Source organism: Cyphomyrmex costatus, unplaced genomic scaffold (genome assembly GCF_001594065.2).
Source record: "Cyphomyrmex costatus isolate MS0001 unplaced genomic scaffold, Ccosl1.0 scaffold5, whole genome shotgun sequence".
Classification (NCBI taxonomy): Eukaryota; Metazoa; Arthropoda; class Insecta; order Hymenoptera; family Formicidae; genus Cyphomyrmex; species Cyphomyrmex costatus.
Window position 1 is genome coordinate 4686397 of NW_017279267.1, and position 17968 is coordinate 4704364.

General features: G+C 36.2%; 3 protein-coding genes across 14 annotated transcripts; 1 reads left to right on the forward strand and 2 right to left on the reverse strand.

Annotated features, from left to right (window-relative positions):
* Positions 1–619: 619 nt before the first annotated feature.
* Sar1 (Secretion-associated Ras-related 1) lies at positions 620–3336 on the reverse strand. Of its 4 annotated transcripts, XM_018545504.1 has the most exons (7): positions 3243–3336; positions 2751–2823; positions 2476–2579; positions 1751–1870; positions 1586–1651; positions 1271–1506; positions 620–1150 (listed from the first exon to the last, which is right to left on the reverse strand). In XM_018545504.1, the coding sequence occupies exons 3-7, from the start codon at positions 2516–2518 to the stop codon at positions 1034–1036; spliced, it is 582 nt and encodes a 193-aa protein (XP_018401006.1). In that variant the 5' UTR covers positions 2519–2579; positions 2751–2823; positions 3243–3336; the 3' UTR covers positions 620–1033. The 4 variants fall into 4 exon arrangements, with proteins under 4 accessions (XP_018401006.1, XP_018401008.1, XP_018401009.1 ...); XM_018545506.1 differs by lacking the exon at positions 2751–2823; XM_018545507.1 differs by lacking the exon at positions 2751–2823 and having other exon boundaries at positions 3239–3336.
* Positions 3337–3464: 128 nt separating this feature from the next.
* Positions 3465–13255, reverse strand: Zmynd8 (Zinc finger MYND-type containing 8). Of its 9 annotated transcripts, none has more exons than XM_018545655.1 (9): positions 12917–13255; positions 12042–12359; positions 10474–10639; positions 9241–9704; positions 8767–9100; positions 8492–8672; positions 6467–8383; positions 6075–6364; positions 5478–5717 (listed from the first exon to the last, which is right to left on the reverse strand). In XM_018545655.1, exons 3-9 carry the CDS (start codon positions 10540–10542, stop codon positions 5595–5597), a joined length of 3378 nt encoding a protein of 1125 aa, XP_018401157.1. In that variant the 5' UTR covers positions 10543–10639; positions 12042–12359; positions 12917–13255; the 3' UTR covers positions 5478–5594. The 9 variants fall into 9 exon arrangements, 8 of the variants coding, with proteins under 8 accessions (XP_018401157.1, XP_018401156.1, XP_018401160.1 ...); XM_018545654.1 differs by lacking the exon at positions 12917–13255 and adding an exon at positions 12535–12583 and having other exon boundaries at positions 12042–12420; XR_001940852.1 differs by lacking the exons at positions 10474–10639; positions 12042–12359; positions 12917–13255 and adding exons at positions 3465–3550; positions 9963–10414 and having other exon boundaries at positions 5521–5717.
* A 260-nt stretch (positions 13256–13515) lies between these two features.
* On the forward strand, positions 13516–16936 carry LOC108778375 (myotubularin-related protein 9). The gene is made up of 7 exons (XM_018545543.1): positions 13516–13876; positions 14235–14400; positions 14466–14758; positions 14971–15074; positions 15155–15459; positions 15585–15908; positions 16032–16936. The coding sequence occupies exons 1-7, from the start codon at positions 13715–13717 to the stop codon at positions 16433–16435; spliced, it is 1758 nt and encodes a 585-aa protein (XP_018401045.1). The 5' UTR covers positions 13516–13714; the 3' UTR covers positions 16436–16936.
* Positions 16937–17968: the final 1032 nt, after the last annotated feature.

A 17968-nucleotide genomic window follows, 5' to 3' on the forward strand; every position in this document is an offset into this window, starting at 1 on the left:
CTCTATATAATTTATGAACATCAACTTACAACAGTAACTTAATTTATAGATCATCAAGAATTGAAGATTGTTCCAAAATATTAAAGATGATATATGCTACTTTTTAAACAATATATCAACTATAATTTAGATATGCAATTCTATGATTAGCTATAAAAATGTTATGATTGTTCTATCTAATAATTTCAATCGATATGCTAGATTTTTGTAATCATTGTCAAAAAAGAAATTATACTCGTATATACCTTGCACATTTCCTAAATAATAAATTTCAAAGAATATACAAAATATTGGCACAAGACAGTATATATAAAAAAGTATAACATAAAAGTAAACACCAGCGACTAAATATAAAACAGCATTTAGTAAAGTCATTCAGTAATTCTTATAATAATGACTTGTGATATTTTAAATTAATGAACAAAAGAGAAAGTACCAGTTAACGAATCAATCCAACTTTCATAATTTACTTTACATACTGCAAACTCAATTTTCCAAAGCCACGACATATACGATTGCGTGCGATACGTTACTCTGCATTGTAATTTATGTGTATTTGTTTCTCTTTTAGTATGACGCGTCACTAAAAATAAATCACCAAAAATAAATCTACAAAACATTTGGAATTCTTAAATAGTTTTTATTAGTTTTATTTTATCAAAATGTTTTTATTTCATTCTTCAGCACGTATTAATGATCATTCCTTTAATGTGACTCGCAAAGTGATAGGCTTCCATAGAATCTGTATACGATTTCAAGTATTTGAAAAAAGATGACGTTTATGGACTCGTGAATACCAACGTCAAAGAAAGGAAATCTGTCCTATCCCTTGCGCGTAAATTCTCGAGAATATTCGTCTCATGTCTCTATTTATGAAAATTGTCTTAAATTTCGGTTACTGCTTGTTCTTTTTTCTTTTTCGATGAACGATGTTTCCTCTCCTATTGTTGAATTCATGTGAAGATTCCGGTAGTGTTACCAGTACCATAGGAAAGGAAAATGATGAATCTGTCAAGTATAATAATATGTCCGTTCAATCGATGTACTGCGCAAGCCAACGGAAGCCTTCCCCGTATCCCTGTCGCTTCAGAACCGAGCACATAAATAGTTCCAGCGGACGGCCGGGTATCTCGTTGCGAGCAACTTTACCCTATAAAATTTTCGATTACAATATCTCTTAATAAATAGCCGATAAAAATTGTATCTCTCTCTACTACTGTAGTTCTTATACTAATATAGGGATCATTAGCATCAAGTTGCACGGAGATACCTTTCCTGTTGTTTGTCCATACAGATTAAAGAAGTTTCGAAGTTCATCTTCAGAAGCCGCGGATGGTTTGTCAATTTTATTGCCTAGCACGAGAACCGGACACACGCTGAGTTGCTCATCAGTTAACAATGCATCCAGCTCAGTTTTTGATTCTGGTAATCTTGTTCTATCACTTGCGTCAACGAGGAACACTATTGCATCGACAGCTGGGAAATAGTCCTTCCATACGCGACGTGCTGCAGAGATACAATTTGCAAAAGTATAAGCAACTATTCAGGTAACATGGAACATAAGACGTATATTTTTCTTGTATACCTTGAGTATGACCACCAAGATCAAAAGTTGTAAATCTCATATTTCCAATAGACAATTCTTCAGATGCTGGAACAAGGAGATGATTAATAACTCAGTGAAACTTTGATTTCATTATTCATTTGTTGCAGCAATGAAGATATACAGTTTATATAGAAGTATAATTACTTGGATGTAATGTAGGTACATGTTGAGCTAAACGATCATCTTTGAGCATATGAAGCAATGTAGTTTTGCCTGCATTATCCAAACCTAGGAAGAGAAGCTTGCCACTCTTCTTCCACAGTCCTGAGACCACACAACAAGGAAAATAATAATAATAAGAAGAAGAAACATCATATGAAATAAGATATATATTTCAATATATATAGTATCAAATACCCATAAATTGTTAAAATAAATCTACCTACTTAGATAACAAATATGATAAGAATACATATTTAACAAATATTCTTTTAAAAATAATTCAGAGTAAAAGGACTCGTTTTACAATTATTGTTTTTATCTTTTCAACGAAATTACTTCAATATTATGTTCCAAACAATTGTTTTAACATAACAGAATCTTTTATCATTAACACTATATTTATCACTTCTGAATACTCCAAGTATAATATTATCGTGACAGTAAATGCATTCAGTGAAAGCAAGTTTGCAAGTATCACAAGATTCTTTAATATGTGTGTGATTGGTTTTCACCCTTAATTCCTTGCTGGATCTAATTGTCTAAACCATTATATTAAACCATTTTACAACAGTTGTAAAACTGCTTTTTCTGCTGAAGCCAGTTGTATTTGTAATATTTGTAATAAGATTGCATCTTGGTATGAGCAGTGATTAAGAGACAACAAACTTACTATTCAACTAATAAATAAGAAGAAAAGTTCTACCTACCGAGATAATTCAGCACTCCAGCGAACCAATCCCAAATAAACATATTTATAGCTGCGATTACGTGACGTCGACTATGCTCCGTGTATGTTAACTAACGAATGACTCTGCAACAATAGCAAAACAAATTAACGTGAGATCACAGTCTAACAACGTGACTCGATCGACTGACTGTTTAAATCCGACGACCTCGCAACCTTGAACTTTCTAATAGGCAGCGAGGTGCGAGGTTGTCGTCATCGTCGACGTCGACGAGCTCATCGCATACATTCGCGTACCCGGTGATCTGATTCCTCTCGGCTGCACCTCTCTCCACTTTCCTAGAGGCCTCGTGTACTCCGCACTGACAGTCTAATCAGACAAACAGATATTTAATTTTACTCGCGACAAGTGTAGAAAAGTGCAGACGAGCCGGAATGGAATGGAAAACGGAATTGCGATGTGGAATCTATGACGACTTGCTGTTCTCTCCCTCTCCTCTCTCTCTCTCTCTTTCTCTCGCCATATGATTGATCTATTATGCCAAGACTGGCCAAGACAACGGCTCTCACCAGATCTCCGTCTATCTCTTTCTCTCTCGTTCTCTTGTTTACTGACAATACACGATCAACTTCTCTCGATGTCTCTCTCTTTGCTCACAAATCGGTGAGAAAACACGAGATTGACGGACAATCTTTCGGAGAATTGCACGCGTTACGTTAAAAATGATTAAAAAGTAACAGCTGGAGAGAGAGGCTTTCTCGTAGTTGATGTATGTTTCACGTACTCACTATGAAAAAAAACGTACGGAGGCCGCGGGGACGGAGAAAAGTGCTTTTCCTCCCATAGAAAGAGCAACCCGACCACCACAGAGCCCCGTTTGGCTGGCAGTTGGCACTGGATGACGTCTACTTCCGTTCGCCATGTTGGGCGCAATAATCGCTGCATCATACGCGCGAGATTTTAAACATTTCCACGTGTCTATCGTTATTCATTGTACTTTTGATTCTCCCAATATTCCCAAATTATTTCACAGCTGCAAAGCGGAGCTATGTTTCTTTCTTTTGCGAAACAAATTGCATTACAAATTGCATTTAATCTGAAAAAGAAAATTATCTTTGAAGGCTAAAGATAAAAAATAATTAAATATGGCTTGTCGTTTGGACGTTTAATTTGATGGAAAAGGCACATTCAGAAGCATGTTCGATATAAATTTCTGCATATTTTTACTTCATTTATTAATAAACGCATTGAACATTACTTGTGTCTACACATGTCGGATTTAACCGAAATAAATGCTTATTGTGTTCTTTACATTTTACAAGATGATTATCCTATGCCAGAGTTGTGTTTATACCGTTTATGCTTACTGTCATGAAACTATGTTGAAAAAATAATTTTTATCTCTTATATCTCGTGTTTTTCAATTTTATCTGTAGAGGAACTGAGAAGTTATGCGAAGTTAGTGTAAGTTAAAAAAGTAGTTATCAAATTCCAAACAAGTAGATTATTACAATATTTACAAGGCGAATACCAGATTCTGTTTCCACCGATTTGACTTTGTATACTATATAACCGAATTGGTTTTATATATACATTTATGTATAATAGCTCAGTTCTCCAATTGATTCTTGTTAAAATTATACTACGCGTCTCTGAAGCAATCGCGTTTACATATTCGTCATCTAATCAGTAAAAACGAGTCGGTAAATAAGCAGCATGGCATAATCACAGTAAAGGCTGACTACAGTGGAAAATCTCTGGTTCAAATTTTAATTTTATAATTTTCTTTTTATCTACAGCGTATTAATTGTGTATGTATATTTTTTAACATTTGGTCTGAAAAATTAATGTTTATTTATGTAATTTTATTTAATCAATTTTTTATTAATTTTATTTATTCAAATTTTTTGATTATTTATTAAATTTAATTTAAAATTAAACAAAAAGAATTGAATAAGTATTATTTATATGTAACTAATATAATTAGTATATTGTATAATTATATATATACATGTAATATAGATAATATAACTTTATATATTATTTTTTATATATATTACTATGTATATGATGAACAAATGTTTATATGTATATATTTATTTTTAATTTGTATAATTTTCTTTTCTTTCATTCTAATTTCATCTTCAATTTAATAATAAGTAAATAAATAACTAATTAATATAAGGCTCTATAAATATAAAAATAATATAAATAAATAAAATTACATAAACTTTTCAAGTAAAATATTAAAAATTAATTTTTCAGGTAAAATATTAAAAAATACACACACAATATGCTGCAATGTAGATGAAAAAAATGATAAAAATAAGACCTAGATATTCTCTATTCTCCTTTCCCTTTCCTTCCTCTTATAGCGTTGTAAGCAGATGTCTTACTGAAGCTGTGTCCCGAAATTTATTGCCAGTGCTGAAAATCTGTAGTGCATGTAACGTTTAGTGCTAAATATCGGAATACAGTCTAATTGTGCCAAGCCATTTAGTTACCAACTCGTTTTTACTGATGAGTACATTGCACGTAAATTTTTAATTTTTTTCGCGAATGATTGAGAAGTGCGTCGTACAATCTTAACACAAATTAGTTGATATATATATGTATATTTAGTCCAGTCGCAGGAAATAAAACCTGGTGTTCCTCTTGTTCGATACATTAAACATGATACATGTATAACTGTTATATTACAAAAAATTATCGCCCCATATCTAACAATATGTGTAACGTTTTTTTTAAGGATAGTTAATTATATATCTCTCATATTTTTTTTATAATTATTAAATTATCACTTTTTAATATCAATTAAAGTACCATAAATTTATTACAAACATCAATGATTTGCGTTACCTTCGTGTTGTTCGTGACATGTTAGTTATTGATCTAATGTCGAAAATTATAAAGACAGCGTTACGAATATTTACATCACGCAATTGAAAGTATTTTCCAAAAAGAAAATTAGTTACATATTAAATAGGATACGATTTCAGATTATATAAGTGATAAATGTTGCAGTTTAAATCAAAACATATCTATTGTTTGCAGATATGAATTTACCTGCAGTATTATTGAAATTCTTTTCATCCTACTCGCGTTGATATCGAATCGGTTATAAATAAATTGCTATTTATCTACATCGCGTCTTGACTGGTTTTATTTCTAAGGGACGAAGCAGACGGAATTGCACTCAATTTCATATTGGATGACAGAAGATACGTCTTGGTCGTGGAATTCTCTGCAATGACGTAATTGGTCTGAAAAATATAAAATACATACTTCAAAACTATTGCAGTACAACACGCAAATACAATTTGAAACCAAAATTTAGCTTTGAAGCGTCTAAAACATAACTGTTTGTCTTATCCATATATTCTAATTTCTTTATATCGTAAATATTTTAATTTTTATTTAAGAAAAAAATTAAACGAGTAAGGAAAGTTTTTCAAAATTAGAATAACATTCTATTGTAGTATTTTCGAAGTATTTTCTATTATAGATCGCTAGGTCTTACATTCACTAATTCACTCTAGGCTTTTAAAGTTCAAAGTAATGTGATTAACATTTTAAAGTTCAAAATAACGTGATTAACATTTAACATAAATCTGTCTTACCTGCTGTGAATTCAAATTTGCACTCGAGCTGACAATAGTAGCACATCCAGATTGCTGAGAACATGACTGCATGTGTGTGGGCCAATGTGACTCCTGGCATGGATAATTACAGTAAGCAGTATTCCAGCAACAATAAAACATTGCTTGTTGTCCACATTTAGCACACCATTGTTTCTTCTTGGTCTCCTCGATACATCGAATTTTGTCATCTTCAACTTCTTTACGAACTTCCTCGATCGATCGCAATTTTTCCGCTTCCATACTCGCGCGCATCTCACGTAGAGTACGATCTAAAATTTGTAACGTTTCCTAAAGTATTTTTACATTAATGGTAGATTAATAGCTAATTGTTAAATAAAATTTTTTTTGCAAGAAAGAAAAGACAGGTATACCGGCGTTGTGTTTCAATTCAGCTAGCTGTTGCTGATGCTGCCACTTCATATATTCAATCTGCTTTCGCAGGAAAAATATGGTCGCCTGATAATTGTCAGTGTTCTCGCCATTAATACTGTTCTGAGCTGCCTCCTTGTATGCCTCTTCCATTAAATGGCCCATTTTCCTCGCAAGTTCATGCGCATCATGATGCAAACGTGCGCTGATCGGCCCGGCCTCCGGAGGCAGCAGTTGATATGTGGATGGTGATTCTTGGCCAATCGGAGAAATCTGCATAATTCCATCTGCGTTCGTATTCGACGTATATTGAATATTTTTTGAATTAGGTGATCTAGGGAAACTCTTTTTAGCCTTTTGAGGAGAATTATGTCCCTCGTTTTTGCCTTGATTGAAGTTGATCGTCGACGCAACCTGTTTCGTGGACTCAGTAGATTTCCCATTGGGAACCACGAGGAGCAACACAGATTTATCCGTTATAGGAACGACTGAATTCGTCGATGTAATGGTATGAGTGACACTCGCATTTGATGTAGACGATGAAGTTACATCGATTTCAGATATGTTTTTTACATTCAATGATTCTTTATTATTGCTCAATAGTGACATTCTAGGGATGCCTTTGCTTGAATTCGACAATTTCTCATCTTCTTTGTTAGCGGATAGAGACATCAATTCTTTCTCCGCGTTTAGTTTATCAACAATTCTCGTCTTCGGCTTAAAGGCTTTACTGTTTCTTGTGTACTTTGTTATCACCTTTGAATTGTCCATTTGTGAGAATGTCATTTTAGGATTGATAATATTTTTCAAAAGGGTTTTCTTCTGAGCTACCGTATCAGTAACTGAATAATTCGCAGGCTTAGGCAAAATTTTTATAAACGATTTCACTTCATTTTTCGATTTCTGCAAATTGCTCTCATTTGCACTAGTATTAGGATTTATGCTATTATTTGAAATATTAGCATTAGAACTTGTGCTATTATTTGAGATATTAGGACTTGTGCTACTATTTTCGGCACCAGTTTCCGTACGCACAACATTTAATCGAGACGTTGATGTCTTCGCATTACTCGATTTTCCATTTTTTACCATTTTATTTTTAGCAACTTCTTGAGGGGTTGACTTTACGTTTCCTCGATCTGCTTTCTTATTTAACTTATTACTACTATTTAGATCAGTTTGCGAGCTTGAAGTATTCTTAACATCGATATCTAATTTTTGTACTTTTGGCGATGTCGCTTCATTCTCTTTTTCACAAGCATCACTTATCGAGTCAATATCTTTTTCACTAATAATATTAGTCAATTCGTCATTCTGTGATTTACCTTTGAGGGAATTTTGTCTTTTCTGTGGCAATTTTTTCTTTGGAGATGTGGAAACTTTGGGATTAGGAAGATGATTCTTGGGTTCGAGGGGATTGTAATTCGGTAACATCAGCCGTATCTGCAACGGATTATTCGGGTCATACTGAATTTTGGGTGGAGCAAATTTAAACTGGCCAAACATAAGCGCAAGTTTTCTACAATGTCGAGTAATTTCTTTTACGCACTCATCCATATCAGATTTCCGTTTACGAGGAGATGGTGCTGGTGGCTCTTCAGAGTACAAGTAGAGATCCTTCGGTGACACCCAGGCGCGGTCGTGTTCACCGAAAAAACGCACATCCACGTATCCTTGAGAATTCGTGCGAGGCATCGCTTTTGCCGGCCAAAACGGAAAACCTTTTAGTTTCGCCCACACAAGTGGATGCGGTCGACGGCAGGGTTCAATAAACCACGAAGGTTGAGGCCTTGGCAAATTTCGACCATGGGCATAACAATCGGGACACGCGTCAATTTCTGAGATTTCCTGACGTGCTACTTTAATGATCTGCTTCGCTGCGTTTGTCAGTTTCGACGTATCTGCGTAAACACCACCGCCTATAGATATCAATAAAAGAGATGAGTGATTATTATTTATCTAATCTATTCAACTTTAACACTCATGATTTAGAATCATGAATTTGAAAGTACACCAAATTTACGTACATGTATTAAACACGATGCAGTTGTGTTGAATCCATTTTGCATCAGCCATAAACGCATCGGTACTACCGTAAAGCTTAGACCGCACATTTGATTCTAAAAGACTCAAGTCCATCGGTTTGATAACATATTCCAAGTAGTTTGGCACTTCCGCGATATCCACCGCTTTGCAAAATGGCTCAGACTGTATCAAGAATAAAAAATTAATAATCAAGACTAAATGTAAATTATAATAACGTAACACTGTAACATTGTCAATAAAAAGAGGATATACATACGCCAGGATAGTCGCGTAACCTTTCAACCACATGCTTGAGCAACATGCACAATTGATCGACGGACAATTGCGCCATGGCTACGGAACATGTCTCAGCATTTTCTGCTTTCAAAATGGTTACACATTCCCCACATATCCATTTGTCCAAAGATGACGGCATGCCTCCTATACATTTACGATGATACGAACGAGGACAGGCAGTGCAGCAGGCGTCAACATTCTCCTTGTGACATCGCCAACAAAATCGATCATAGCCAGTCTTTAATTTCTTCTTCTTACCTCTGGTACCACTTTCCTCCATTGGAGAATTAGAAGTTTCCACCATCGTCGATTTACTGGAAATATCAATGTTCTTCTTTTAATATCATTATACACACGCGCGCGTGCGCGCGCGCACGCACGCACGCACGCACGCACACACACACAATGCTTATATAAACTTTCAATAAGACTGTAATACACAATATAAACTAACTTTATAGTTCTTCGTTTTCTTTTCAAATTTTCTCCTTTTTTTACAGAATTCTTGCTATCTACGCTGTCTCTCCTAACTTCCTTTTCTTTATCTGAACTTTCAAGTTTGTCGAGGGAATCTACATTTTGTGTTTCTTGTTTCTTATCCGTCTTAGTAGTGTCCTGCTTATCAATTACCAATGATTTTAAATCTTCGTTTTCACTTTTGATATTATCGGAATCATTTTTCTCCACGCTTGTACAATCACCAGTTGTGTCTGATGTTAAATTCTTTTCTTTTGTATCAGCAGCTGTGTTGTTCAGCTCATCATGCTGATCAACAGATGGTGAAGCAATCGATTTTGCATCGTCTGTTTTTGATTTTGCATCGTCCGTTTTTAACTCTATCGTCGAATTTATTTTGTCTGCGGTGGGAGATTTTCTCAAACCTTTGCTGCTCTCATTGGACGCCATGTTGGTCATCACCTTCGACAGAAAGCATCTAATTGATTTACCGAAAAAAGTATCCTTAAAGCTACAGCACACACTTTTACATAAAACAAAGTAAAAGATTCATTCAATAAAGTTCCTCTTTTCCATGCAAGGAAAAAAACTATTCTGATTGGTTGATTCTCTTATACACTATATGTACTATGCAAAAGTCTGTAGTGTAGCCTTTAACATAGATATGCCATCTTATATATTAGATTTACAAATTAATTCTCGGCCTTTTTTTTAACTAACTTTGACATTTATTTGTTTGCCCAGCTGTTTTAGGCGATAAGAAACGTCTTGCTGTGTTACTCCAAGCGTATTTGCAAGTTCTAATTGCGTTTGATAAGAAGTCTCGTTCAAAATTTCCTCCAACTCCATGTCTTCCACTTTTTTTGGTTTACCAGAACGTTCACGATCCTCAATGTCAAAATTTCCCTCTCGAAACTGTTGAAACCATCTTTTACACGTACTGTACGATACAGCATTCTCGCCCAAAGCCGAACAAATCATTTCTTTTGCCTCAGCCGCGTTTTTTTTAAGATGAAATGTGAAAATAAGGCAGTGCCTTAAACGTTGTTTTTTGAACGACATCGTGTTTACTGCTGATCTTTCAGGTTATGTTCACAGAAGGATCAAGTATAAAGCTAAAAGATGGCACTTCAAAATGACTACAGGAGAGGGAAGAAATTTAACTTAAACGGGTTCTGAGTAGCTAAAAGATAGGGGCCGAGAATTAATTTGTACACTAATAGATCCATACATAAGTATGCTGCTTTTCTTTTTGCTGGTATTCATTGGTATTCACAGTCTTCTTCTTCTTTTTCTTCATTTTTCTGTTACTTTAGGCCTCTAGTCTATGTTACACCTCTCTCTCATATGCTTGTGGTGTCTGCACACTGATTAATTACGCCACAAGCATATGGAACCTACAGTTTTAATACCAGTATGGCCGAGATAATATTTGTCGTCAATTTAGAGAAATTATTAATACTTCAGATGAATTGTGTCGAAAGTCCAATAGTAATGGCTCGCAATTAGATTTTTGACTATTGACACTTTTCATTGAGCCGCCTTCATGTATGTTTTTTATTTAGTATTTATGGAATGTATCACATGGAAAAGAAATTATGTACTGAATAAATTATTCAAAGTTATGGTGAATCGTTAGTTTTCTCTTTTGGTAAAAATTAGAAAATTTGTAAATCCTCATATAAGCTTAATACCATAAGTATTGAATAATATTGTAAGTATAATAAGTATTGAATATATATATTGAATAATATATATAGTATTTTAAGTAAAATTATCTTACATATGGTCTGTTTTCTGTTCCTGCTAGATTGCACTAGAACTTTCTTTCTCGCTTTCAACAAATATCAAACATATGCCTGTCTCACTTTAAGTTTTAACAATGTACACTAGTTGAGCTACAGAAAACAGATCTATAATACTATAAACAATTTTTTGGTCATTTAATGAATATATTGTTTGCAGAAGTGAAAACTATCTTTTCTTTCAAAGAAAAGATGATTAAAACAAAGATATTTTTTATATCATGGTATAGCACACCTTACAAAACAACACAATTTTTGAACACAAAGTACAAATTTTTCCTGCAAGATTATGACAAGGACAAAAAAAGGACAAAATTGGTGGTCCACTCAATTTATAGCTTATAACACGATTTACAGATTTTCCCTAAATTTTCTCTGAAAAAAAATTTATCATAATTTTAAATAATTAATTCAGCTTATAATTTCTGTTCTACATATAATTCTACACATATACACATTCCAAATACTAAATAAAATCACTACATGAGCCAAATTGGAGGCAGTCCAATGAAAAGTGTTAATGGTGAGATAAATTCATTTAAAGAATATATAATACCTATATATGTATTAGTTTAACATATCTAACTTTGACCGTCAAGTGGCACTTCTCGTATTTAGGTAATATTATTTTTATGTCTACGAGATTACCTATAAGGATAAGAACTGCTGCATACTAGTGATAATTCGGGAATCCAAATGGCTGAGATCCTATTATCTGAACAGATTCTCCTTTTGATTTCCCACAAAACATTAGCATTCTCGATGTGATTAATATTGTAAAAAGCACTGCCAAAGTGTACGTGAATACATCTGAATGTATCAAAGGAGTCAAACAGGTCCTTTCCTCGTTAAGAGATATCAGAATACGAGGCTTTTGTGTTCCTGATTGCACTTGATCACCCTTGAAAACGGACTGCCAGCCAATAACGCAGCCTAGCAGATCACTAACGTTAATAAATGCAACATCACAGAATCAATCAAATCAATTACTGACTCGACTCTACTCTCGTGGTATTCCGAGTACTTGTAGCTCGATACAGATCGATCCCACAGTCCACACGAGAAAGCTCAAGAAAGCTTGTCTTGTGCCTGCCTTCCTCTCTTCGTGGAATGCCAGCGATGCCAGCCTTGGTTGCTGTCGGTGGCGCCACCAGTCGATGAGGGTGTCTCTCACGCTCACGGAGTTGACGCCGTTGACGGAGCTCCACAAAGCACGGCACGGATACCATCTCGGTCAATCGTGGTCACGTGATACTCTGTCGCGCCGCTATCTTCCATCCCGTTTCTACCTTCGCGACGTCGTCTGTCCTTGCTGATGAAGAAAACAACTGTCAATCGTCGCGATTCCTGGCGATTTTTTCGCGACAATGGAGCTGTCAGCACAGGAAACGAATACATATTTCTATTAGATTTGTCCCGATCACAAAGCATTTATGAAAATAAAACAGCAGATAAAATAAAGCAACAAATAATATAACAGTGTATACTTTTCTTTTAGAGGACACACTCGACACAAACGTCGTTCTATTCTTCTTGACATTCAACGAATGGTAAAGATAGAATGATGTTTGTGTTGAGTGTGTCCTCTAAAAGGAAAGCATACAATATTACGTTGCGCGTGAACACATTCTACATAAATAAGCCATTACTTGAGTTTGAAATCTCGAGCAGTAAGAAATTAACCAGTCACGGTCGAATTTGAGAAGAATAATCGGCTATGATTGGTCAATTTCTTTATAAGCTCACTTAAAAAACCTTAAAACTTAAAACTTGGATAACGACTTATTACAGAAACTGTAGAAAGCCTAGAACAAAACGTCATATCGGGTCATATAGAGTGAGGCTAATTGGTTGTTTAGAAGCACGTACCACTTGTCTCCTTCCAGGAAGCAGCAATGATCCGAATGTGACGCTATCATCCCGTGATGCAGCTTCGTGAGAGATACTCTGGATTTCCCTCGATTTCGTGGCAACGTTCTCGTTGTCGAAATCAACCTGTTTGCTCGCGCATCAATCAAAGAACTGCGATCATGGACAATCGTGAACAATCAATTGCCTTGATATCGTATAACGTGTGCGAGACGTTTTTCTCATTCATACATAGCAATATAACAAATACCGTCAGACATCAAAACTGATCAAAATTCTGTCGTCGCACCGTCACTGTATATATTTTGGCGTATCTTTGGTAACTTCTGTTTTGTCATATCGTCACCCTTACCTGCCATTACCTTTAAATGCCTTTAATTCTAAGCTTTAATTAACCGTGTTATCCAATAGGTTATGTGATCACGGTCACGTGGTTCTCGACCAACCTCTTTTCTCTCTCGCTCGCGCGAGCAAAGCGATGCTCGCGATAGTTGAATGGTGCGGCGGCGGGCGGATTATATGTATATAGATCCGCGTAGATAATAAACAAGTCGCACAACCAGCTGTGACTGTACCTATCTAGTCATTATCGAGATAAATAGGAAACGTCGTCGAATCCGTCGTTAAAGTGTGAACTTCAAAGGAAATATCGAAAGATCAGCTAAGCGAATTATGTCTCGAGAATCTTGTGGCGGTCCGACGGATTAGCGGACTGTTTAGGTTATGTTATTCCGTCAAAGTGTTTGTACTTTATCGATAAACTCGTCAGCTGCCACGTAGAGAGGAACCAAGGCTATAATGGGCGACCACATTGGCGATAATATATTAATTCCGCAAGTTGACAATGTTGTATTGGTCGATAAGAGCGATGGCAATAATAAGTGCATGGATGGGACGCTGTGCATTAGCGGTCACCACCTCATCTTGTCCTCCAGGCAGGATGATGGACAAGAGCTTTGGGTAGGCATCAATAAATTTCTCGACGTATAATTCATTTTAATACATTAAGGGAAAAAATACTGCTGCAAATATCTTTTTTTCATCCAAGGAATGTCATAAAGATCAATATCTACAAGACGTATGTTCTAAAAATGTGTGTTTTGTGTGTATGTGGAAGTTTAGCAAAAGCAAGAGAGAAAGTTTGATGCAGTCTAGTGCAGCAACAAAGAACTGATCTCATTACCTCGTGTCTTTTAACTTTGAAAAAAAAGCAATCTAGTTTTTAAAAACATTTAAAAAATTAAAGTTTTAACTATTTTCAAGTACATTCTTCTCCTTCAATCAGTTCAAATTTTCATCAAATTTTTCTTTTCACCAGCTGATGAACAGGAATATTGACGTCGTAGAGAAGAAACTAAATGCTCAAAGCTCGGGTGGTAGCATAATATTAAAGTGCAAGGATTTCCAAATCCTTCAGTTAGATATTGGTTCTACTAACGATTTAATCAATGCCATACTGTCTATAGAGAAGCTGATATCACTAGGTAATTTATTGATACTTTAATATATTGCTTGTCAATGAGAAAAAACTCTATCCCTTACGTTCCAGACCAAACTCTACAATATCCATTCTTCTATCGACCACAGACAACTAATAGTATCATGGTACAAATAGAAGATGGATGGACAGCGTTTGCACCTGTTTCTGAATGGTCTAGATTGTTAGCAGCTCACGGGGATGAGTGGCGTATCAGTTATTTGAACAGGGACTACAAAGTTTGTACTTCGTATCCGTCGGCAGTTATAGTACCGCGTCAAGTAGATGACAAAGTTGTAATAGCTTCAGCTGGCTTTCGAGATGGTGGAAGATTCCCAGTTTTATGTTACAGACACGAAGGAGGGGTAAGTAATATTATTTCATTTTGTTGAACTATTATACATTTTTAGAATTTTAAGTGATATATATATGTACATGTATAAATTGTATAAGTATATATATTTGACGAAACCAAGAATGAAAGTTCCAATGTCTGCAGAAATAAAAAGTAGATTTATTACTTTAAATTATTAAATAACATCTATTCAACTGTGACTTCTCTTTTATTTTATTGCAGAGCATATTGTTGAGAAGCAGTCAGCCGTTATGCGGTGCTACCGGTAAAAGATGCAAAGAAGATGAAAAACTGTTAAATGCAGTTCTAGGTCCCGGAAGACGTGGGTAAATATACTGCTTTTAAAAATAGCAAATATCGTTTTTTTTTTGTTTTATTTATTACAGTCATTGAATTTTATTTATAGCTACATAGTAGACACAAGATCGGTTAATCAGGCACAAGGTGCCAGAGCCAGAGGCGGTGGCACAGAAATGGACGCGGCTTATCCGCAATGGCGGAAAGTGCACAAACCAGTTCTTCGACCACACGAATTAGCCGATAGTTTCTATAAATTAATAGAAACTTGCAACGATGTCAACTGTTCCACGTCGCAATGGCTGTCGAAATTGGATAATAGCGGATGGTTAACCGCTGTACAGAGCGCTTTAAATGCTGCCTGTGTCACGGCGCAATGCCTGCATCAAGAAGCAGCGGCAGTGCTGGTGCATGGTGTGTAGATGTATTCTATCAAATAGATATTAATAATGTAAATATTTAATAGTGTTGTAAAAGTTGCGTTCATCTATTCATTTCTTCGGAATATCAATCGTGTAATAATATTTCGTAATTTATAGGCAGCACGGGTAGGGATTCTACATTGGTGGTAACTAGTTTGGCCCAAGCAATACTAAATCCTGATTGTCGGACAGTACGAGGACTCGAAGCACTCGTAGAGCGTGAATGGCTACAAGCCGGCCATCAATTTTTCAGCCGGACCCGCTGTGGAGCCTATCAGCCTTCAAATTCGCAAAATCCGACACACGCGCCAACTTTTCTGCTTTTCCTTGATTGCCTATACCAGCTGCATCATCAATTTCAATTTAGCTTCGAGTATACCGCGGATTTACTCGTAAAATTGTACAAACACGCCTATTCCTCGAACTATGGTACATTTTTAGGTACGTGAAATACTAATTATATATTTTTTATTAATTCTACATCATTTATAATTGTATATATTTGTTAAGATTTCTATTTCTTTATTATTGCTATCATCATAATATGTATTTTCCATTTATCAGGTGATTCTGAAGCGGAAAGAATAAAATTACGGTTATCTGAGCGGACTTATAGTTTATGGTCGTACATGAATCAACCGGATATTTTGGAACAATGGATAAATCCGTTATACGAGCCTAATCCGGGAGTGATTTGGCCGAGTGTTGCACCTATCAGTATTCAATTATGGAAGGAACTGTATCTCGCGCATACGAGCGTAGCCCCGTGGGATGGCATGCTCTCCTATGCGAAGCAGATCAAGCAGAATCACACGGCGGTGCGCAAAGTAGCCGGACAGCTACAGGCGCAGATCAAGCAAGCGTTGGAAGAGATCCGATCGGATCCGGATATGTCACGGGGAGATACGGACAATCAGGAGGACCATCCCCGTATAGCGCAATTGAGCCTAGAATCTCAAAGTACTTGATACAGATTGTAGAGACTGAAGAAAACTGAAGAAATCCGTGCTGCTGTTCAACGATCTTGTCAATATTGCCTTTAACTATACGTTAGTCCGCAAAGATCAACGGTCTTCGCGATAACCTGCCACGAATGCTGAAGCCTTTGTTATAAATTATTGACGCAATTCTTTCGACTTGTTATCGACATGAAGGAAAAAAGGTGTCTACTAGCTTAAGAAGGTAGTCTGCGATCTAGTGAGCGTATTATCGTTGTCAATATAGATTTGGATATTGTATCGTGCAAAAGGTATTTCTCTTTCACGTTATTTTCATAGTCATAGAAGTCGAGTGATTTGCGCCTATATAGTAAAACTCGCATTACCGAAAGGGTGTCAAGTTCTAAATATCTCTAAACAATTTAAACAAACGAAATTGTGATATTTTTTATTTTACGACAAACATATGATTCGTATCATAGTATAAAAGAATTAACAATTTTACACAAAACACACACACACACACACACACATACAAATTTTATACAATGTGTGTATATATATGTATATTGTACACATTGTATAAAAATTCTGTATGATATATATATATTATATATAATGTACATCTATCTTTAATTTATCCAAAGGTAAAGTAATATAAACAAATGAAAATGGAGTATACATTGTAATCCGATTATTAAAGAGCGTAATTGCGAGGGTAGGATTTTGAAATTTTTCATTGGAGTATATAGAGAGAAGGAAATCTCGCTCGTGTTCGGGGGTACGGACGAGTTTTTACCGTTATTCGGGAAGGATGGTGGCGGGAAGACGGTGGACGAAAGAAGAGAAGAAGGAGGAGGGGGGGAGTTAAGGGCAGGATTGTTGCCGCTGCCGTGGTAAAAGGGGGAGAAGACTGGAGGGGAAAGCGCGGCAGGTGTTCACACACAAAGAAACTGAAAGGGAATCCCACGGCCATTGGCTCCGGCACTCAGGAATGCATCGAGTTTCGTCAGCGTTCGCGTTTCGCGATCGAATAATACATGCACGTGGACGCGTCTCGTCCTTAATACAATCGTGAGACAAGAGCAGAAGAGCGCCCGTTGCAAAACTTGGGATAGACAAAGGACAGGTCGACGATGAAGAGGCGCGTGAGGCGCGACTTGGGGCTTTAAATATTAAATTAGAGACAAATAAATGCAGCCGACGCTGCGATTTTATTGTGACAATGAGTTGATCTTAAACGAAAGTTGTTTGCCTCTCACACAGGGTCGCACCTGGTCGTACCTCTAAGCGCGTGACAGAAGCGGAACGTTCGCGCGGGCTTCGAGTGGCGCACACGAGGGCGACGAGTTTCGAGAGCGTGATTCCGAAACCGGTATAAATTTCCGTCTAGTCTTCGATCTCCGACGCCGAGTTTACCCTCGCGAGCGAGATGGTCTTCTCGGAGTGTATATTCCCGAGAACTAGAACGTCTTCCGAGACGCGGTCGCATCGACGCCATTAGGCACCGTGTCTCGACTCCGGCGGCGATTGCGCGCGCCGAGATTATTATACCGGTTTCGA

What these genes read in the sequence shown, in the direction of transcription:
- Sar1 (XM_018545506.1), bottom strand. Translation starts at nt 2,518, where the DNA reads ATGTTTATTTGGGATTGGTTCGCTGGAGTGCTGAATTATCTCG. An exon ending in TGTACCTACATTACATCCAA is followed by an intron (nt 1,652 to 1,750) that starts GTAATTATACTT and finishes TCCTTGTTCCAG; the next exon opens with CATCTGAAGAATTGTCTATT. An exon ending in TCTTGGTGGTCATACTCAAG is followed by an intron (nt 1,507 to 1,585) that starts GTATACAAGAAA and finishes GTATCTCTGCAG; the next exon opens with CACGTCGCGTATGGAAGGAC.
- LOC108778375 (XM_018545543.1), top strand. Translation starts at nt 13,715, where the DNA reads ATGGGCGACCACATTGGCGATAATATATTAATTCCGCAAGTTGACAAT. An exon ending in ATGATGGACAAGAGCTTTGG is followed by an intron (nt 13,877 to 14,234) that starts GTAGGCATCAAT and finishes TCTTTTCACCAG; the next exon opens with CTGATGAACAGGAATATTGA. An exon ending in GTTACAGACACGAAGGAGGG is followed by an intron (nt 14,759 to 14,970) that starts GTAAGTAATATT and finishes ATTTTATTGCAG; the next exon opens with AGCATATTGTTGAGAAGCAG.
- Zmynd8 (XM_018545652.1), bottom strand. Translation starts at nt 10,304, where the DNA reads ATGTCGTTCAAAAAACAACGTTTAAGGCACTGCCTTATTTTCACATTT. An exon ending in GGTTACGCGACTATCCTGGC is followed by an intron (nt 8,673 to 8,766) that starts GTATGTATATCC and finishes TTCTTGATACAG; the next exon opens with TCTGAGCCATTTTGCAAAGC. An exon ending in CTGCATCGTGTTTAATACAT is followed by an intron (nt 8,384 to 8,491) that starts GTACGTAAATTT and finishes TGATATCTATAG; the next exon opens with GCGGTGGTGTTTACGCAGAT.